Source organism: Hyaena hyaena, unplaced genomic scaffold (assembly GCF_003009895.1).
Source record: "Hyaena hyaena isolate Hyena2069 unplaced genomic scaffold, ASM300989v1 scaffold_201, whole genome shotgun sequence".
NCBI lineage: Eukaryota > Metazoa > Chordata > Mammalia > Carnivora > Hyaenidae > Hyaena > Hyaena hyaena.
The window spans coordinates 467,786-490,291 of record NW_024080833.1 but is presented as its reverse complement, the minus strand read 5'-3'; the positions used below and the strand labels follow the sequence as shown (position 1 = coordinate 490,291).

General features: G+C 41.9%; 1 protein-coding gene across 5 annotated transcripts in view; it reads right to left on the bottom strand.

Moving 5' to 3' along the window:
- Positions 1-22,506, bottom strand: part of POU2F1 (POU class 2 homeobox 1) — a 172,771-nt gene that overhangs the window by 11,871 nt on the left and 138,394 nt on the right. For all 5 annotated transcript variants that reach the window (XM_039241917.1, XM_039241916.1, XM_039241914.1 and 2 more), the window contains 7 exons: positions 20,949-21,075; positions 19,231-19,325; positions 12,597-12,770; positions 8,345-8,486; positions 6,825-6,970; positions 5,227-5,406; positions 3,781-3,886 (listed from right to left, as the gene is read on the bottom strand). In XM_039241917.1, coding sequence (XP_039097848.1) covers positions 3,781-3,886; positions 5,227-5,406; positions 6,825-6,970; positions 8,345-8,486; positions 12,597-12,770; positions 19,231-19,325; positions 20,949-21,075 — 970 coding nt within the window. The remainder of the gene's footprint in view (positions 1-3,780; positions 3,887-5,226; positions 5,407-6,824; positions 6,971-8,344; positions 8,487-12,596; positions 12,771-19,230; positions 19,326-20,948; positions 21,076-22,506) is intronic.

Sequence of the window (22,506 nt, the reverse complement as noted above, 5' to 3'; positions counted from 1 at the left end):
TAAATAAAGACTCCTATTGTCCCCGGTTTAAGAAGACTAAAGAAACACAGTGACTGAATGCAATGCAGGACTTAAGCTTTTCTTGTGCCAGGGGCGCCTGGGTGGCTCATATGGTTAAGTGTCCGACTTCAGGCTGGGTCATAATCTCATAGTTTGTGGCTTCAAGCCCTGCGTTGGGCTCTGTGCTGACAGCTCAGAGCGTGGAGCCTGCTTTGGATTCTGTGTCTCCGTCTCTGTCTGCCCCTCCCCTGCTTGCACTCTGTCTCTCTCTCAAAAAAATAAACATTAAAAAAAAATAAAGATTTTCTTGTGTTTTAAGAGACATTATTGGCACAATTGGCAAATTACGCGCGTGAGTTGCTCACTAGAGATTAGTACAGAGCCAGTGTTAATCTCCTGAGTTTTGGTAACTGCAGTCTGGTTATATACGGTAATTTGTTCTTTTAGAAAATACACAATGAAAGAGTAGTTAGAGATAAAGCAGCATGTCCACAACTTGTTCTTAAAACAGTTCAGAAAAACATCCCATACACAGGAAGAGAAACAGAAAAAGGAAAGAAAAAGCAAGTACAGTTTAGATTTTCACATTTGGAGAATCTAAAGGTATTTCTCTGAACTATCCTTGCAACTCTTCTGTAAATCTGACATTACCTAAAAATAAAGATTTAAGAAAACTGTTTTGTACAAAGGTCCTCTATTAGGGTACATTTTCCAGGTGAAAACCTCATTCCTTTAATAATTACTGGGCAGCTTACATGCTAGGTGGTATGCTAGAGAGGAAGAAATCAATACTGAACAAGAAAGATTTGTTATGTGGCTGAGAGACTGAGGGGTTTCTTGGGACCCAAGATTTGCGGGACTCAAATGGAAAAGCTGGTCACTCTAGGTAGAACTTAACCATCACAGCATTAAATGGAAATACTTATGAAATTCTGGTACAACCGTTCAATACAATAAGGACAAATCAAAAGTAGAAATGTAGGGGCACCTGGGGGGTTCAGTCGGATAAGTGCCCAACTCTTGATCTGGGCTCACGTCATGATCCCATGGTTCACGGGTTTGAGCCCCACATCAGGCGCTGCCAGCACAGAGCCTGCTTGGGATTCTTTCTCTCCCCCTCTCTCTGCTGCTCCCCCACTCACACTGTCTCTGTCTCTCAAAAATAAATACCCGTTGGAAAAAAAAAAGGAAAATACCGATTATAAAAAAGGTAGAAATGTAAAAAAAACTGTAAGATGACACATAGTAAGATGAGAAGTAAAAAAGAAAGCAGGATACATTAAACACTATTAGAGTTGTCCATATATGTATAAAAATGATTTAAAGGCAAGATAAAAATAGCTCATTGTGATTGTTTTGCCTATTTGAGTTTCCTGTAACGTTCCAACTTTTTAAGAACTGAAGAAAAATCTCTCTCCAAACAAAGTTACCAACATTTCAGAAAACACTTATAATTAAATCCACATGAGTGGGCTGAGTGAGTTTAGGAAAATATGACTGGTCAGTATCAAAACTGATAGGAAGTTTTAGCTAGTTTTGAGTCTGGGTATCTCCTAAAAATTAGCTTCTGTTTTCAGACTTTTTTGCCACATTTTTAGGAAATCTGCAAAGCAACTTGTTCTTAATGTTTGAACTATTAGGAATTTTTCTGCAAAAGATGGTTATCTTTAGGTCTAACGTACTAGGACTTCTAATTTGTTGGGAAGGCAAACAGATGATGGCAGTCAGGGTGGATGGTGAGTTCCTCAGAGGCAGGAATTTCATGTCCCTGATGCCCACAGAACAGCAACTAGTCACCAACAATCTGCTTCCTAAGCCCAAGTGCTGAATACTATGTACTCTCACACATGGGTTCTTACCTTGCAATCTCTATTCCTCTGGCATCCAAAAATGGCTTTTGTGAGGTGGGGACTGATGGGGGCTATCATTTATGAACGTCCTTAATATTTTACTAAAACTTGTGGGTGTGTCTATTTTGTGAGGAGAAAAGTTTAAAGCTTCTATCAAACTTTCAAAGAGCTCTGAGACCCAAAAGAGGTCAAGAAGTACTACTCTAAATATATAAACAAAATGATGACACTTCCTAATAACTCAAAAACTTAATAACTCGGTAAAGCCATTCAGTTAGATCACAGAGCCAAAGAGGCGTTATAACAAACTTAAAACGTGGGTGAAGAAAATCAAATTCCCCAACTCTAGGTTAAATTCAAGCTTGACTGTGAAATATCCCAAACCCATTTTATTATTATTTTTTAATGTTTATTCATTTTTTTGAGTGAGAGAGAGAGAGAGAGAGAGAAAGAGACAGAGAGAGAGACAGAGACAGAATCTGAAGCAGGCTCCAGGCTCTGAGCTGCCAGCACAGAGCCCGACGTGGGGCTCGGTGAGATTATGACCTGAGCTGAAGTTGGACACTTAACTGACTGAGCCACCCGGGTGCCCCTAAAAAACTTCTGATGACAACACTAAGTTCTTTTATTTTACTGTTTTTTTTAAAGTTTTTATTTATTTATTTGAGAGACAGAGAGTGTGCGAGCAGGGGAGGGGAATAGACAGACAAGGAGAGAGAGAATCCCAAGCAGGCTCCGTGCTGTCAGTGTAGAGCCCAACCTAGGGCTTGACCTCACAGACTGAGAGACCATGGCCTGAGCTGAAATCAAGAGTCGGATACCCACCCGACTAAGCTACCCAGGCACGCCAACACAAAGTTAAAGGTACTTGGGAAATGTTACTTTTTTTTTTTTTTTAAAGGAGGCCAAAGGATAAAAGTTTATTCGTTTTATAGTGAACATGTCAGACAGTAAACCAGGCACTGAAATTGCAAAAAGAATATTCAGATCTTTTGAGAAGTGCAAAATGTACTAGGAAAGACAGAAGTACCAAAAGTACAATCATTTATAATATAGGCAGGTGGGAATGAAGAGTTTCCTGGGAAGGCCAAAGAGTATTTCCAGAAAATTGATTCCTAAGCTGGAACAGTTCTGTAGAGTTTCCTGGGAAGGCTAAAGACTATTTCCAGAAAGGGGACACCCAAGTGGCTCAGTCCATTAAGCGTCCGGCTTCAGCTCAGGTCATGATCTGACCAGTTCGTGGGTTCAAGCCCCGTGTCGGGCTCTGTGCTGACAGCTCAGAGCCTGGAGCCTGTTTCAGATTCTGTGTCTCCCTCTCTCTGATCCTCCCCTGCTCGTGCTGTCTCTCTCTCTCAGAAATAAATAAAACAGTAAAAATAAAAATAAAAAAAGACAATTTCCAGAAAGAACTGATTCCTAAGCTGGAGTAGTTTCATTGTTTCAGAAAGAAGTGCAGGCGGGGTAGCACTGCAGGCTGTGGGCATACTGACGAAGGGAAGGATGGAACCTTCCTGTATGCTGAGGAGGGAAGGGAGAAAAGACCAGTGGAAGAGAAGATGCAGACTGGAAACAGCCTTCGATGAACTGATGATGAATTCGGATGCTTTCCTGAATATAAAAAGCTGTAGCCACTGAACGTTTATGGAGAGGAGTTCTTGAAAAACAGCTGGGAGCTTTGAAACAGAACTCCGGAGCAAGGTCGGAAGATAAGAGAGAGTAATGTGGGAAAGAACAAGTCACATAAGAAAATCTTTATGTGAGAGAATTCTTTCTGACAAACTTAGTTATATGCCTGGCTGTGTTCTGGAGTTCAGGTTTTCATATGGGACTTAAAAACAGCAGGACACAGTTGCACTTAGAGCCCTAGTTCACGATTTAATTCACAGCTCTTAACGGGGCCTGTGAGGGGCGGGGTGCGGCTGCTGCTCACCTGTGACAGGCAGGCTCGTGGCGGTGGCGCTGCTCAGCGGGAGGACCGGGTTCACGGTGAGGGTCGTCGCCGCGCTGCTCGTCACAAGGCTTGGCGTGGTTGCCACCTAGAGGTCAGAAGTGAAAATAGGCAAAGGGAGTTAAAAAATGAGAACTTAAAAAATTTAAAATCCACCAAAGATGTATTTTGCCTATAAAAATGTTTAAATTCCGATATGACAAAAGGGCCTAGGAGAAAAGAATCTTATAATCATATTTTTGATCTTGGAATTGAGAAAACAGACCTAGGTATGAAGGTAGCTATTAGAAGATGGTTTTTCACTGATACTGGAAATGGAAAAGAAATAATAAAAAAAAATTCCTAAATTTCAATAATGTGGAGTCAGATACACTACAAGCGAGGACCCGCAGGAAAACCATTCAGTGGGACCAGGCATCAGGGGCTCTTGGGCTGCTCTTCTCTTTGACCCTGTGGGGACAAGACTGTCTTGTTTTTGTTTTTAATGAGGTGACAGCATGGAAAGAATGGGAAACAAAGTTTTTAAGTTTCTTTTTGAAATAACAATATTATTTCTACAGTTCTGTAAGAAATACCATCTTCCTTTTAGTACAAATAAACCCCAAATGCAAAATAGTCACCTACATAAAAGTGTCTAGCACCTAAGAAGCTGTCCCATGAACTTCAACAATCACAGCCTTCACGTCACAGCTCATGTGCGCTCTTAACGGTGAATTTAGTTTAAGAAACATCCGCATATAGAATGACATTCAAATGAAGTAAGACACAAAACAAGGAAAGCTCAGAAACGCAAACGCCACAATCTGCCCAGCTCTGGAATTTCTGGTTAGAAATGCCGACTCATATTTGGGGTTGTCCTTGAGCTCAAGGGGGTTACAGGGACACCCCGTGCCCCTCGGCCTAGAACACTGTTCCACAGCAGCAGGCGGAAGCTACCCAATGAGGCCGTCAGTGAAAGGCCCACATGTTTGAGAGTGAAGACAGGACACGGCTGTTTTAATACAAGTTCAGAGCTAAAGGCTGTCTGGAATTTTCTGTCACTGAGTCATGTAACTTTAATAATATGGGCTTTGAAACCAAACGTGAATAAAAAGCAACTAAAGTTTTTTTTTTTTTAAGATAACGAGTGAGCAGCAAATTTGCTCCCATGGTTGCAGAGTAGCCAATAAGCTACACCAGAGAGAATAATAATGGAGCCTCCATGAGACAGGAAAGAATTAAAATTGTTCACTTTAAAAAAGGAAGATAGGGAGTTCTTTGTTAAGGACAACACGAGACTGAATTACCTTGGCAACATTTAAAATACAAGCTTATATCTACTTACTCGGCATGAATATATATACACAATAAATGACTATTGTGAAATAAACTGACTTCATAGATCATTTGTAAAATTTATAAAAATCAGCGTCTGGGCTGCGTCCTTACCAGCGAGGTTGGACTGGGGAAAATTGCTTTGATAGGTGAGCTGCTGGTCCCACCGCTGCTCGGTGGGTTGATTCTCTTTTCCTTCTGGCGGCGGTTACAAAACCAAACACGAATCACCTCTTTTTCCATACTGAGCTGATCAGCAATCATGGTGATCTCTTCCGAGGTAGGCTTTTGATTCTAAAGGAGAAAAATAATCTTTGGAATAACTTTTTAAAAAACTACTGACAGGGGCACCTGGGTGGCTCAGTCGGTTAAGCGTCTGACTTCAGCTCAGGTCATGATCTCAGGGTTCATGGGTTCGAGCCTTGTGTCGGGCTCTGTGCTGGCAGCTCAGAGCCTGGAGCCTGTTTCGGATTCTGTGTCTCCCTCTCTCTGCCCCTCCCCCGCTTATGCTGTTTCTGTCTCAATAATAAATAAACATAAAAAAATTAAAAAAAAACAAACAAACGGGGAGGGACAAATCAGAGGATGGAGTTGGGGTATAGAAGACCATACCAGCCCACTTTTAACAAAGAACTTTTATAGACAAACATGCTAATTAACATATATTTGTTAAACTTAATCATATTAAATAAGAACAAGTTGTATTCTTGAACGTTTATGTTTTCATCTCAAGGGTTAATTTTGAATAAAATTAACAATCAATACACCTTTATATGTTAGTAGGAACTTAAGAGTTTCTCATTGTTCCGTGCACCTGATTTCACTAGCACTACATGAGGAAGGCAGTAAGCTTGCAGGGCAGGAAAGACAGGTATTTCACAGATACAGGGACTTCAGCTCAAGAAATCAAGTGACTTGACCAATCACTCAGTTAATAAAAGTGGTAGAGTGGATAAAGACTCCTGACTCAATGTTCCTTCCACTGTGCTCAAGCTTTTCTTAAATTAGAGAAGTTAAAATTTTTTGGAAGCTCTGACTGGGATATTGCCTGGTGCAGAAATAAACAGTAACAACAAGGCCAAACACCTGTTAGAACTATTTTTTTTTTAAGTTTATTTATTTTGATAGAGAGGGAAAGCACAAGTTGAGGAGGGGCAGAGAGAGAGGGAGAGGGAGAGAATCACAAGCAGGTTCCACACTGCCAGCGCAGAGCCCAACGCGGGGCTCGAACCCACGAACCATGAGATCATGACCCGAGCCACCCAGAACTAACTTTAACTCCTGACATCCACGGCCTTTAGTGGTCTAGTCCCAAATGACTATTCTAGGCACATAGGCACTAGGATTTAGTCAAATCGTACTATTTGTGCTTTGCCAAATCAGCCTCATGGTTTTTCCTTCCTGGATGGCCCTGCTGGTGCGTTTCCTCTGCTCTCCCAGCCCTCCCCGCTGGTGCGATCCTGCGCACCCCACGGCCGCTGCAGCCCCTGCCACACCGGCGCTCACACGGTACGCGCCTGGACCCTCCCGAAGCCTGAAGCCCTCTGGTTCTGCTTCCAATGGGAGGCGGCCATCTTTGTCTTCTGTTCTCCACTATGTTCTAGGCGTCCATGAGGATTGAGGCTGACCAATCTGTGTTGTGTCATCAACAGCGCCTCGTATCAATATTAGACAGACAACCACAGTGCGTGAAGAGCGGAAACATTACTAACCTCCAAGAAACTCTTCTCTAAGGCCACACGGATGTTGGTCTCTATGCTGGTGCGTTTCTTCCTCCTGCGGTTCAAGCCTTCCATCCCCAGCCCTGGAGAATTCAGGGCACTTGGGCTGGAGAGGCCTGAATCAGACGAGAGGTTCTCTGTAGGGAAGAAGAAAACACAGAAATCAAGTCAGCTGAGCATGATTCATGCAGAGGATACATATATTAACAACAACAACAACAAAATGGACCAAAATGTTAGGCTAAAAAGCCAGCATGGAAGGGTGTTCATAACCTATGTTAGAACGTCACTCACTACCATAGATCTTTCTACATTCTTTAACGTTTAAACAAGGTTCTGTCATTTAAGAGTTTAATGACCCTGGTCATGTCACGGACATCTCTGAGTTTCTTTACGCTCTACGTGAAATGAGAGGTTCTCACCTGTGGAACTCAGTGAGATTACAGACGCTGAGGCCTCACCCAGAGCCATGGATCAGACTATCGAAGGGTGGGAATTACAGGCGTGTCTTTTCCAAAGACCTGACTTCGGTTCACATCTACAATGACAACCACAGCCTAGGAGACCTCTGTGGTTCCTTCCAGTTCTCATAGTCTATGAATCTGTGACTCAGAGTCCAAATTGTCCATAAACTCAGAACAAAACACTTAAGTTAAAACTAGCAACTTAACTCTTTATGTAGAAAATATGTCATCATTTTAAAAAAATATACTGTCAAATTGGCTGACACACAGCGTGTACAGTGTGCAGTGTACAGTGATTCATTGCTCACAGACAGCACCCAGTGCTCCTCCCAGCAAGGGCCCTCCTCCATGCCCATCACCCACTTCCCTCCCTCCCCTGCCCCCCCATCCAGAAGCCCTCAGTTTGTTCTCTGTATTTAAGAGTCTCTTATGGTTTGCTTCCCTCCCTCTCTGTTTGTGACTATTTTTCCCCTTCCCTCTCTGCCATGGTCTTCTGTTAAGTTTCTCAAGTTGCACACGAGTGAAAACATATGGTATCTGTCTTTCTCTGACTTACTTCACTCAGCATAACACCCTCCAGCTCCATCCACACTGCTGCAAATGGCTAGATTTCATTCTTTCTCATTGCCAAGTAGTATTCCATTGTATATATAAACCATATGTGCTCATTTTTATTAACAAAAGCAGAAATATCAGTAACAAGTTTAAGATAATTCATCAAGGTGGAATCAACAACTTTGTTTTTCAAGTGTATCTAAATACCTAGGACTTCTTATGCTCTTCCTTCAACTATCCCTAACCTGGCTCAAACACAAGAAATATTCTAAGGCTAAAACTCACTGCTGATTGTGTCCATTGTAATTACTAGATTTAGAGGAATTAGCTCTCTGGTTTATGGAGTCATAATTTCTACTGCTCCTCCCAAGATGGGTGAGCTTCAGTGTTCCTCAGTACCAACAATGCAATAGAAGACACAAATTCAAGTGTAAACAACTGCCCTGTAAAATTCCACTGGACAGTGAGGAAGTGTTTTATATAGTCACTCACCTGCATCATTGAGCCACTTCTCCAAAAGTGGCTTTAGCTTGCACATGTTCTTAAAGCTGAGGTTCAAGGCTTCAAAGCGAGAGATGGTGGTCTGGCTGAAGTCATTTCCATACAGTTTACCCATAGCGAGCCCAACATCGCCCTGCACAGTAACACAGAGCAGGAGGGGAGAGGGAGAGAGAATTGTCTCACTAATGTCCCAAGTCTTCACTCTAGGGCTGCCCCAGTAACTGCTCTAGACAAAGACTCAACAACCATTCCATTTACAGAGACCCACAAAAGCATCCACCTTTAAGCTGAGCACAGTATTCAGTGAGGACTGTTAGGCCTTTACTGTGACAAAGTCCCTACCTCCCATTTTCTCTCATTTTGAGTCTCTTCTTGCTACTTCACATAATAATCAAGATTATTAAATATTTCCAAGTCTCAAAAGATAGCGCTGATATTCTAACAAGCCCCTTAATGGATGCAACTAAAATGATTTAAATAATCTTTAAAACCAGTTACCTGTTATCACTTACAGGGTTAATAGACGTTAACTGTCTGGATACCTTCGGGTATTTCTGAACTAACCAAAGTTCCTATAAATCATTTTAAATTTGAGAAATAATGCCTCATTCTCCATCCCCCCCTTCTGTCCCCCCCCCCCAACCCCAGGCCCATAAAGTATTTCTGGAAGCAGTGGAAAAAATCTATTTTCCACGCTTAGTTTGGATTTCAAAGTTGGTTACAAAAACAGGTATCCTAAAAGACTACTTTTGTAACCATTTTAGAGACAGAAATTCACAGTAGAGAGGTTTGACCCATTTAGTTAAACCTTCATGGGCACTGGCAACTTGGTAACCTTATAGCAATAGAACAATGATCCCCTGAATATATTACAAAAGATGACTTTCTTTATAAGCCTATAACCTTTGAAATGTATACAATACTTTTCTTCCAGCTGAATCTCTCTTGTTAAGGCTAGAAAAGGCCATATCTTAATAGTTATGTTATATACAGGTGATAGAAACTCATGGAGTTTCAATGATTCATGCTCCCATTTCAATTAGGTTAGTGGCAGAGCAGAAAGGCAACATTTCCAGCCCTAAGGACCACACAGCCCATGCCCCTAGGAAGCCGCCAACTCCTGGCCACTGTGGCAACACTTATTTTCAACTGGGATTATCCCGCTTCTCTGATCTCCTCTCATCCCCGCCAATCCATCTTCTCGATCCTACACTGCCTATTAGCACCTACATTAGGTGGTAGTTAAGGAAAGGAAAAAAAAAAACCCTTTTTTTCTTTTAAACTCCTATTTTCTTACTGGTGTACAACTTCCGATAAAAAGTTTAAGAGGGAAAATGTTCAAACTCCATGATGAAATAAGGTATAAGGATGAAGAGAACTTCAACTGATGTGGTTATTTAAATCTAAATTAATTAAAATCAACTAAATTAAAAACTCAGTTCCTTAGCTCCAGAAGCTGCCTTTCAAGGGCTCAAGCGACACACGTGGACAGTGGCTATTGTGTGGCACAGCACAAATACAGAACCTTCCCATCATCACAGAAAGTTTTACTGACAGCTCTGAATATACTGTCTCTACGTAGAACAGAAATGGACTGCTTATTGATTTCCTTCCAATTACAGTAAAACTCAAAGAACCAGGGTAGAGTGAGCCGGGGCATAAATGCCATCTGTTGTATTTATACACAAATAGATCTGTAGATACAGGTTTCTTTGCATCGATACCTCTCCATATTTATTAAATCTTCACTCAATCAACAAATATTCACCAAGTGCTGCTGTATTTCAGGCACTAGACATGCTTCATTTGTCCCATATAATTCAGGTCCTTGGCCACTTTGTTTAGACAACAGCTTTTTAGAAAGCTGGGTGGGGCCAACTAAATGTTGAGATTCTTTGAGTGTAAGATACTCTGTTATGGTCAGACGTAAATAAAAGTTTTCTGACACTGTATCTGCATAATTTGCTAAGGGTTTCCCAAAAACTTCTAGAATATCTATGAAAAGTAACAATATTAGTAAACAAAAATAACACAGCAAAAATCTCATCACTATAAAAATAAGCAATGCCCTCAACAGTAGTTGTGCCTAAATGAAGCTATGCCATCGACTCACTACAACTATGACAAATCCACTTGAGATTTACGGTGCAATTTCATATTTAAATTATTTAAATGAATAAAAAGCAACAGGTCTCTCAGGTAATACACTAATTCTCATTCATTTGATACATGCTCAGTTTAGAGCTTTGTAATTACCACGTTGGGTCCCTCCTCACAAAAGTAAATGTTTTCAAGCAGTTGCCTCATACGTTATCTGAGCTGTATCGTATCTCTTTGGTATTTGTTAAAAGAGCAAAAGGAAGAAAAGGAACAAAGGCTGGGGTTGGGAAGTAATGAGTGTCCTGTGCGCCAGAAGCGCTCTGCTACGTACGTCTCCCCAGCGCAGTGATGCCTACAGCAACCCTTCACCCAATTCAGTAATTAGAAAATTACTGTTTAAAACATCTAATAATATGTATACTTACTCGGAGAATAGGGACTTTTTTGTTTAAACTAACAAGTTGAGTGTAAATTCCCGTGTGTGTGTGTGTGTGTGTGTGTGTGTGTGTGTGTGTGTGTATCTAAATAAACTGGATACAAAGCAACCTTTGAGTAACTACAATTGGGGTATGTGACTTAAAAACAAAGGCTGATTTTCCCAGCCTCCACCAGTAATATATGCTCTAATCCACGCAGTTAAATTTTGTGAAATGCTACCACTGGTATGTCAAAGTCATTCTGAAAAAAAAGTAACAATTATACCAAATAATAGGATAAGACCATAAAGCACCAGCCCATAAGGAAGCCCCTTTTATCTAAAAGAGAAAGAGAAGGAGAGACAACACTAGCAATATGTTGGGTCAAATGACACAGAAAGGCAAAGTACTATTTGGGTCAAAGTTAAAGATTTTTAAAAGCCTTAATATTCTTGGCATATCACTGAGGCAACAATCTCCTAGGGAACCAAAGAGTATGCCGGGTTAATAGCCTAAAAGCCGCAGCACTGCTAAATACGTATGCCAAGCTCACACTTGTCCGAGCTCACCCTCCCTCTACCAACCTAGCTGTATCTTTAGCTTTCCTTTGTCAAAACAAGTCAGACTGTTTAGGTGTTTCAGAAGTACTAAAATATTTCTGAACTGTAATTTGTTTCTTCACAACTGAAACTCCTTGCAAAGCTAATGGCATTTTCTCTAAAATCACACCTATTAAAAAAAAAACCATTTTGTGTTTTTAACATATAATTAATTTTTTTGAGCAAAAACAAGTTACCAAAGAAATATAAGGAATAAAAGTCTGTTCTTAAAAACACACAGAAAACAAATAGGGACAGGTCCCTGGGTTTTGATCTACCATGTCGCGCACAACTTTACTTTCAACTTAGCGTTCAAGGGGTGGCTGAACCTTCAAACAGTAATTATATTCTAAGAAAACATTAGGTTTCCCGATTCCATAAAACCACTCAATCCAATCTATACGTCAGTAACTTTTTTTCATTTAAGGATCTTGTATCATTTTATATAATTGTTACTCAGTTTAATTCTTTTCTGGCTTTAAAAGTACTCTTTGTGACAGGTTAACCAGAGAGAGGAAGTCCAGTGGTAGCGCTCGGAACAGACACGATCTACCCAGATGCTGTTTGAACCGTTAAACTTGTTCCACACTCAACGCTGTCTGCTAGGGGCCATTAAAAAAACGTTACCTTGGATTTGGATTAATTTGGACTTTTCAGGTTTAACAGGTTCCTGTTTGTTTAATTAGGGTCAATGTGGGCTTAGTGCACGCGCATGCATGTGTGTCTTTCTATTTGGCCTCCTTCTCTTTCCCAAAAATCTGTTTTTAAACAAGTCTTTCAAACTTTTCCCCCTTTCAGCTACTACAAGAGACCCTGCAGTCTTCACTCTCTCAATCGTGCAGACAGAGTGCTAAGCCCAGAGCCAGATGTTCCACAGAGAACAAAACCCTCACTACGATTACAGCAGCCCCGATATACGCCTTCAGCTCTCCCCACTTAGCGGTATAATCATAATTATGATTTCAGAGGCCTGTGTTCTGAGAGAAAACTTAAAAGTTTTAATCCAACATTAAATCATACATTTATAATGGAATGTATACTGCTCCTCGGAAGCCTCTCTGGACACATAAAGCACTTATCTGGACTTAGTCCAGGGGGAAATCGAAGTTCAGGGTGGGTTCATCCTACCTGAGTGAATCCAAGTTTGATTCGTCTTTGTTTGAAGGTCTTGGCAAACTGCTCAAGCTCCTCAAGGTCACTGGGCTCCTCCAAGCTGGGAGTATCAATTCGCTTTGGTGTTGACTGGCTCTGTGGAAGTGTCTGAATTGGGGTTGCTGCTATTGTGCGTGTTGGGGTTGCTGGCTGTTGCAAGGAACAGAAGAAGAACAAGCACACAAAACGGTACTTCAGTTTGTAACTGGAACGCATCACCAGCGAACAACTAAAGGAAACAGCTGTATTCATGAGGAACTACGAAGACCAGGTAACACTGGGGAAGGTACAGCATAAGGTCCCGCGAGAAGAGCAGAGTGTGACATTGTGTGTACAGCTGCAGGTAAGGCTTCTGTGGAAGTCCAGGGAAACAAATACACGAAAATGAAACCCATCATATTTGGGTTTTCAAATGTTCTGAATGCATGTATCTGATGCATATTTAGGGTATACATAATAAGTCAGACTTTATTTTAAAGAATCTAATTCATAAACATGCCACTTCAACTGCAAGTCTCAAAAGAGGGACCATATCTAGCTTTGTTATCACTATCGTACCTCCATCTTATGACACGGTATTATAAAAATAATAAGAATAAAACAATTTTAAGGGGGAAAAGTAAATCGTCTACAGTTAGAATAACTTAATTGCTTGGTTTTGTTTTTTTATTTCCACTGACCTATATCTCTTTCCTTATTTTACCCCGTTTTTAATTTGTTGCACAAAGTTTAATCTGTAAATGTTTCTCTTACAAATTGTAAATGAGGTTCAAATCTTCAATTACAAGGCACCCATCTCAGAGATCAGAGTAACCTTTATGATATGATTAAGACACTGGAAGGGACTGCAAGGCACAAGATCAAAGCAGCAAACTTTGGTTATAGTCAGGTGTGACTGGCATATTAAAAAGCTGTATTTATTTAATGTGTACATATTGATGAGTTTGAAGACAAGCATACCTTCATGAATATGTACTGTCACCACCCACAATGCCCTACATTTATCCATAACCCCCCACTCCCCGCCTTGGATCCACATTCTTAACTTTAACTGTGATTATAGTTTATGTAAGTTTATACTCTTTCATAATTATCATTTTCAAAGGCTGACTGAGGCAATATTATCATAATTTATTTGACAATCTCTTTGTTAATAGACGCTTTTTCATTTATGTTTTCACTAACATAGTTAACAGCATAATGAAAAGTTTTGTGCACATGGTTCTCTTCCCCACCTTTGTAATAAGTTCTTTGAGATAAAGCAGACGTGATTTTCTGTAACTGGATAAAGGGTCCACCATAAACAATTCCATGGCTTCTGATACACATCACAATGTCGGCTCTCACCATATGATGCTAGTTTCCTCCACATGATTTGTGTTGGTGGTTTTTAAAAATGTTTTGCTAATTCAAGGAGTGTATAGTACTTCACCATTAATTGGGGTTTCTCTTATTACTCAAAGTAAAATTTTCTTACGTGCCAATTATTGTCTGTATTTCTTTATCGATGGGACTTATATCCATAACCCATATATGTGTTAATGATCTCCTTCTCCTCATCCTTAAAGAACTCATCAATTGTTATTGATCAAGTCTTTGTTGTTATTAGTACAAATAATTTTTCCAATTGGCTTTTTTCCTTTTACTTTTCAGTGTACATAAGTTTTAAATTGTCATCTGGATGAACTTTTTTCCTCCCTTCTATTATCTTGTCTTGCTTCGAAGCTGAGAGCTTTCACTCACTTCTAGCTCAAAATCCCTTTGAATAGTTTGCTTGCTTCCTTTCTCTATTTTTAAATATTTATTTAAATCTATCTAAACTTTATTTGGGGACATGAAAGAATGATTTTTTTCCTTTTAAGGGAAATGGTAAATTTCCTTGTTACACAAGCGCAAGGCTCCTCTGTTTCACTCACAAGCCTGGAGGAGAGCCTGCCCTGTGAGCGCTGATTAGCGGAAGGTCCCACCCTGATTGCAGCATAACTGCTCAGCTGACCCTTCCTATGAACAGTAGGCCACGTGAGAGATTATAGGCCAGGGTTACAAATGAAGTCTGGCTAGGAGTTTTCTTGTAATTTAAATGCACCAAATATCCCCAACTTGGACTTGGTTAGTAATAAGCTCTTTCCAACTGAACCAATTGGCCCAGACAATGACACAATAGGCACCGCAAAGGCCTAGCCCTGGAGTAGGCTACTCTCTGTCATCCGGTTTCAACAAAGACAGCCAAGTTCATCTCTATTATGTTGTTGACACTAATTTTCAACCTGACCTTTTGGAGGAGTCCAAACCAGCACTAACCATATTAGAATCCTATGCAGCTATACATTCCCAGTGAGACCGGCTGGTCGGTAGGCAGAGGTGAGCCTCAACTACCAGACTGTTACTTCATCTCCAGGCTTGAAGGAGCCCCATTCTCAAGTAATAAAGGACTAAAAATAGCTTGGGTACCTTTAGGTGGGGTGGTTACAGAAAGGTTACCCCAGCTCCAGAAACCTCAGGTTGGGCTGGGCCAGATCTAGAAATGGCAGAGTAGAATTCAGTGAGCAGGAGTTAGGACGAAGCCGAGCAGCCCCGCCACCAAGCGCGGAGCACACAGACCAGCGAGGCGCGGCCGGCACAGGCGCCCACAAAACTCCAGCCTGACTTCTACATGCAGCAGGTCCACAGTGACACGCACAATTTCAACGTATATAGTTTGATGTTGCGCCAAGTGTATATAGTCATATAACCGCCACCACAATTACGATTCAGAACATTTCTACGCCCCGTGAAAGTTCTTTATGCTCTTTGCCCTCCGTCCCCTTCCCTAGCGCCCGGCCCCTGGCAAGCACTGGTACGATTTCTGTCCCTATAGTTTTGCCTGTTCTAAAACGCCATACGCACTGAATCAAACTGTGTGCACTCTTTTATGCTTGGTTTCTTTCACTTAACATAATGCTTCCAAAATTCCTAACTGTTGGTAAATGTTTCAGAAGTCTGTTTCTTTCTATGGCTGATTAGCATTCCATCATACGGATATGCCAGAAATTATGTAACCTACTCATTAGCTGATGGATATTTAGGTTATTTCCAGTTTGGTGTGACGATGAATAACACTGCTTTGAACATTTACATATGGGTCTTTGCATGGACACATGCTTTCATTTCTAGGAGTAGAATTGCAGTCATAAGGTACATGCATCTTCAATGTTATAAGAAGCTGCCAAACTGTCTTCCACAGTGTTTGTACCAATTTGCAACCCCATTAATTATATAGAAAAAGCCCAGTTGCTTTACACTTGGTATTGTCACAGCCTTTTTAATTTTGCCCATTCTAGTGGGTGTGCTGTGATATTTCATTTGCATTTCCCTGATGACTAATAATTTGCAGCATCTTTCTACATGGTTACTGGGCATTTACATGCCTTCTTTGGTGAAGTATTTACAAATAATTTGCATCTCCCCCCCCTTTCTAAAAATCAGGTTGTCTTAGTATTGAGTTGTGTGAATTCGTTATAAATTCTAGACGCACCTCTTGTATCAGATTTAAATCTGAAGACTATTTTCTTCCAGTCTGTGGCTTTTCTTTTATGCTTTTAACAAAAAGATTTTAATTTTTATGAAATTAATCAATTTATTTCTTTCATGAATAGTGTTTTTGTGTCCTATTTAAGAAATCATTATCTTATTCAGGGGCACAAAGATTTTTTCCTAAGTTTTCTTCTGGAAGGTTAGGTCTTATACTCCTTCCAAAGTAATCACTGTAAATTGTGTAAAATAAGAATCAAGGTTTTCGTTTGTTTGTTTTTGCCTACGGATAACCAAAGACTTTCCTTTTCTCACTGAAATCCTTTCGCACCTTTGTGGAAAATGCGTTGGCCATAGATGTGTGGGTCTACTTTAACCTTCTATTCTATTTCATTTCTATCCATATTCTGTTATCATGCTGTCTTCATCACCAAAGCTTTATAATAATTTTTGACATGAGGTAGTGTTTCAACTTTCTTACTTTTCAAAACTATTTGATTTTTCTAGGTCCTCTAGAATTCCATATAAATGTTAGAAACATGATGCAAATTTCTATTTAAAAAACCCTGCCGGATTGATCAGAATTGTGTTGACTCTATAGATCAATTTGGAAAAGAATTCACATTTTATTTTTTAAAAGTGATTTTTATTTATTTATTTATTTATTTATTTTTTTAATGTTTTATTTATTTCTAGGAGAGAGAGAGAGAGAGACAGCATGAGCAGGGGAGGGTCAGAGAGAGAGGGAGTCACAGATTGAAACAGGCTCCAGGCTCTGAGCTGGCAGTCAGCACAGAGCCCGACGCGGGGCTCGAACCCACGAACCGTGAGATCATGACCTAAGCGAAAGTCGGACACTTAACCGACTAAGCCACCCAGGCACCCCTTAAAAGTGTTTTTTAAATGTTTTATTTATTTCTAGGAGAGAGAGAGACAGCGTGAGCAGGGGAGGGTCAGAGAGAGAGGGAGTCACAGACTGAAACAGGCTCCAGGCTCTGAGCTGGCAGTCAGCACAGAGCCCAACGCTGGGCTCGAACCCACGAACCGCGAGATCACGACCCAAGCTAAAGTCGGACGCTTAACCGACTAAGCCACCCAGGCGCCCCAAGAATTCACATTTTAACAACCCAAGTCTTCCGATTCGTGAACACATTATATTCTCTATTGATATGGGTCTTGATTAACTTCACTCAGCAATATCTTGTAGAAAAATATACACGGAAAGCTATGTATAAGTCTTACAAATGTTTTGTTAACTTTATCTGTAAATAGGGTAAATATTTTTCCTCTTAAGCTCAACTTCCAGACGATCACTGTTAACACCAACTTTGTATCCTACATACTTGCTAAACTCACTAACTCCAGCAGTTTTTTGTAGATTCCTTAGGATTTTAACATAGATAATCATGCCCTCTACCAATTAAGACAGTTTTACATCTTCCTTCCTAATCTCTAGCTCCGTCCTTTCTTTTTCTTGTCTTCTTGCACTGCTAGGACTTCCAGTAAAATGCTGAATAAGAGTGGTAACAGTTGGGGCGCCTGAGGGCTCAGTCAGTTAAGCACTTGATTCTTGATTTCGGCTCAGGCTGTGATCTTATAGTTCGTGAGATCAAGTCCCGTGTCGGGCTCTGCAAACAGTGCTTGGGATTCTCTTTCCCTCTGTCTCTGCTGCTTCCCTGCTTGTACAGACACACTCTCTCTTTCTCTCATTAAATAAATATATATATATTTTTAAATTTTTTTTTTAAATGTTTTATTTATTTCTAGGAGACAGAGAGAGAGAGACAGCGCGAGCAAGGGAGGGTCAGAGAGAGAGGGAGTCACAGACTGAAACAGGCTCCAGGCTCTGAGCTGGCAGTCAGCACAGAGCCCGACGCGGGGCTCGAACCCACGAACCGCAAGATCATGACCTAAGCGAAAGTCGGACGCTTAACCGACTAAGCCACCCAGGCGCCCCTCATTAAATAAATATATTTTTAAAAAGTGGTTAACAGTGGACATCCTTGCCTTACTCCTGATCTTAATGGGAAAGTATGATGTAGGGTTTGTTTGGTTTTTTTGCAGATGCCTTTCAGTAGGTTGGAAAACTATTCCTAGTGTGCAAGAGGTTTTGGTTTTTTTCATGGTTTTTTCCTTTTCATAAAAAGATGTTGAACTTTGTCAAATCTGGCCATGTGTTAGTTAGAACTTCCAAGATTACAGACAAAGCGAATCAGAGCTGAAGAGGGATTCGGGATCAGCCAGTGTAATTACCTAATTTACAGATGAGAACTGAAATGACGTGCTCAGAGTCACAGCTGGTTAAGAAATAAAAGAGGTCCAGGGGCGCCTGAGGGGCTTAGTGGGTTGAGCGTCCGACTTCGGCTCAGGTCATGATCTCACAGTTTGTCGGTTCGAGCCCCATGTTGGGCTCTGTGCTGACAGCTCAGAGCCTAGAGCCTGTTTCGGATTGTGTCTCCCTCTCTCTCTGACCCTCCCCTGCTTATGCTGTCTCTGTCTCTGTCTCTGTCTCTCTCAGAAATAAATAAAACACATTAAAAAATTTTTTTTAAAAATAAAGAAATAAAAGAGGTCCAAAGCTTCCATCTCAAGATGTCTAGATCTATACTTTATTATAGAGTTAAACTTTGGTAGAAATGAGCTGAAGCAACACCTCAAAGTTGAGAGAAAGAAAACAGAGATCAGAACTTCTTTGGAGTTTCTTAGAAAGGGCACAGGGCAGTGAGGTGTTCTAACGAAAGCGGTGGGTTTCCAGTGCAAGAGGTAATCTCTACTGCCAACGACAGAGAGGGGAGGGGGGGAGGAGAGGGTGGGCAACTAGCTGGGACTCCATACTCACTTGTCACTAACAGTTATTTTTTTATAAATATATAAGAAAATAGGAACTCCTTGAAGATTTTCAAAGACGACATCAATCTGATAGGATTGCTTTATCAAGCTGGTAAGTCCTGCTGTGAATTTTTGCTCAGTTTGTGAAAACTATGTGGATTATTTTAATTAGGGTTCTGTGGGGATTTGTTGTGTTTTTAATTAAACCAAGTCCAGGAGTCCCTCAAAACCTCAGGTAAGAGAAAGTAACCCTCAGTGGGAGAAAACTGACCTGGGAGGTGAGGGTGATGCTTGGCTGCGACTGGAGGAGGTTGGCTTGGCTTTGCTGAGGTAGTTGCGTTAAAAGATTCTGCGCTTGCAGGAGGCCTGTAAAACACAAACGTGTCCTGTCAGACACACTAAGCGTTACTTTGAACATGTGACAAAATAAAGAATAAGAGAGTGAAATGAAAATTTCCAACTGATCTCTTGATAGCCTTATCAGTCTTAAAATTCTTAATGTCTTATTTTCTAAAATTCAATCTTATGAACTGCAGCTTGGGCGGGAAGAGAGGGAATATAACACTAAAACTGACACAGGCATCTGGGTGGCTCAGTCGGCTGGGCATCTGTCTCCTGATTTCCGCTCAGGTCATGATCTCATGGTGCGCGGGATGGAGCTCTGCACTGGGCTCTGTGCTGACAACACAGAGCCTGCTTGGGATTCTCTCCCTCTCTCTGCCCCTCCCCCACCCGTGCTGTCTCTCTCTCTCAAAATAAATAAATGAACATTAAAAAAATAACTTAAAACTGATACATATCTTTGATAACCTGTCTGATGATCTGACTGGCCAATCCTTTTAGTAAGGAATGGATGAAAATGAGGAAGTATTCTAAATGGAAGCAAGCCTGAAACTCTAAAAAGAGCTCATCTTCTTAACCCAGGACCCATCAGAAATTGCCAGTCTATGTTGGGCCAGAGAACTGATTCATGAAAGCAGCAAGCTACCTATTAAGCGGAATCGGTATTTACACAATGAAAGATTTTGGGATGAATGATCAAGACGAAAAAGGCTAAAGGACACAACAAGAAACTGGTAGCAACGGACGCATGTTCCTTGGGGGGGAGCCTCGATATCCTGAATCTCTCTACACTAACTAACCTTACAAACAAAGAGTGAACTTGTTTGATACAGAAATTACACAACAGCATTGATTACTAAAAGGCCTCAAACGTGTTTTTTGTAACTCAAAACTTTGTAATTTCTAATATGACACTCTCTCCTTCCCAAACTTTTAAAGGAAACAAATGATGGTTAGAAGCATATGCTTTTAATGCTCAGCCCACATTTTTAAAATACATTCCCAAGAAATACTATCAAAATACTAGAAATAATTTATGTTGGAAAGATTTCATTTAGACTTCTGACCAAACTCTTGGCTCCCCCCCAGAGATTGAACAGACGAAAGGCAGTAAAGGACGACCTTCAATATGTGATATGCAAGACCAAAGAGTTTCCTTTTTTTTTTATTAAAAAAATTTTTTTAATGTTTATTTTTTAGGGACAGAGCATGAGCGGGGGAGGGGCAGAGAGAGAGGGAAACACAGATCTGAAGCAGACTCCAGGCTCTGAGCTGTCAGCATAGAGCCCGATGCAGGGCTCGAACCCACAGACAGCAAGATCATGACCCGAGCCACCCAGGCGCCCCTCTTTTCTATTTTTTCCGAGAGAGACAGAGAGGCAGAGAGAGAAGGGGACAGAGAGTCCCAAGCAGGCTCTGTGCTGACATCAAAGAGCTTGATGTGGGGCTCGAACCCACGAACCGTGAGATTATGACCTGAGCCGAAGTAGGACACTTAACCGACTGAGCCACCCAGGTGCCCCTAAAAATTATATTTTTCTTAACACGAACACTGAGCTTACAGTTACATTTAATAAAGCCATGAAAACGACAGCAGTCGGTGTGTGCGGCGCAGCAGCCGGGTGCGGGTGCCGCGGAGAAGCTTACCCTGCTGGCTCTGCGGCGCCTGTGAGATGATAAACTGCGCTGGCTGCAAGTTGGTGGTCGGATGGACCAGCACAAACTGCTGCAGGTTGAGATTCTGCTGCTGAAGCTGCTGCAGTTGCTGCAGATCCTAGAGAATGGGAATGAAAACGTGGGTTGGAGACCCGAGGTAAAAACTCGCTGGGTCATAAGGTTCCCAGGCGATGGACTCTGAGTCCATATTCTGCATGCTTCCCGTGTTGTGACACAGGATGGGCTCCGCGTATGTTCACATGTTCACACAGCGGGTGAATCCAGAGCCGCGGGAAGGACTCGCTATTTGTGCGGCGTCCACCGTGTCAGGACTCCTGCCAAAGCGAGTTTTCGACAGTAACTTCAGAACAAACGGTTACAGTTGGATGTTTTAACATCTAGGGATCAGTATAGATTTTAAAAATCAAGTGAGAAAAGAGTATGTTGGGGTTTTAAATATTCAACTGATCTTTCTCTTAAGTAAAAATTCAGAGTGCTGTGTCTGAAACCGCATCAATAAATGAAACTATCTAGAATGATTCCGTAAACGTGGCACCAGCCTAGGGGCGCTGGGTGACTCAGTCGGCTAAGCGCCTGACCCCGGCTCAGGCCACGATCCTGTGGTTCATGAGTTCCAGCCCCGCGCTGAGCTCTCTGCTGGCATCTCGGAGCCCGGAGCCCGGAGCCGCCTCGCTTTCTGTGTCTCCCGCTCTCTGCCCCTCCCCCGCTCTTTCTCTCAAAAACAAATAAAACAAACATTAAAAAAAAATCTTAACTTGATACCAGCCTCATTCAACTGAGAAATCAGTGTAAAAATACCTAAAAATAGGTGTCCATGTAAAAATATAATCCATAACATACTAAACACGATTATATTGGTCGAGTGTTTTAATAATCTTCAATGTGGTTCATACACACTATCTTATTAGAATAAGGTCAACATAGGGTCTCAAAGCTTATGTTAAAAATGTACTTGATGAAGAAAGTGGCCGCAATGAAAACATTGTCGTGAAAAAGCGTGTTCTACAGCGGTCTGCAAGACCGTGTGGTGTCCGTGCCGGCTCTGCTCCGGCGTCCAGTCGAGCTGCGGCCCGCGGGCTCGTCCGCCTCGGAGCCCCCGCGGGCACTGCGGCCGCCCGGCTCCCCACTCCTCACGCGAGTCCGGCCGCGGACACGGGGCGCGGGCCTCGTCCGCCTTCCCTCCCCGGCGGCGCCGTCCGGACACCGGGCCCGAAGTGCGAGCGCCGCGGCCGCAGCACGTGCGGCGCAGACTCCGCGGCCCGGAGCGCCCGTGCCCGCCGTAATTAGCCAATTAAATAAACACAGTAATCCCCTGCTGCCCAAACAGGCCAACTGATTACTCAAGAATTGTCACTTACTATAAACACGTATTCAAATCGCCAGTTCCGTGTTGACAGTATCGATTCAGACAAGCAAACAAGCGCACGACGTGAGCCGGGCGGCGAGCGGCCCCCACACGCTCAGGCCTAGCGCTCAGGTCCCTGAGGAGCCGCGCCCCCACCCCGGGGACCTGAGGAGCCCCGCCCCC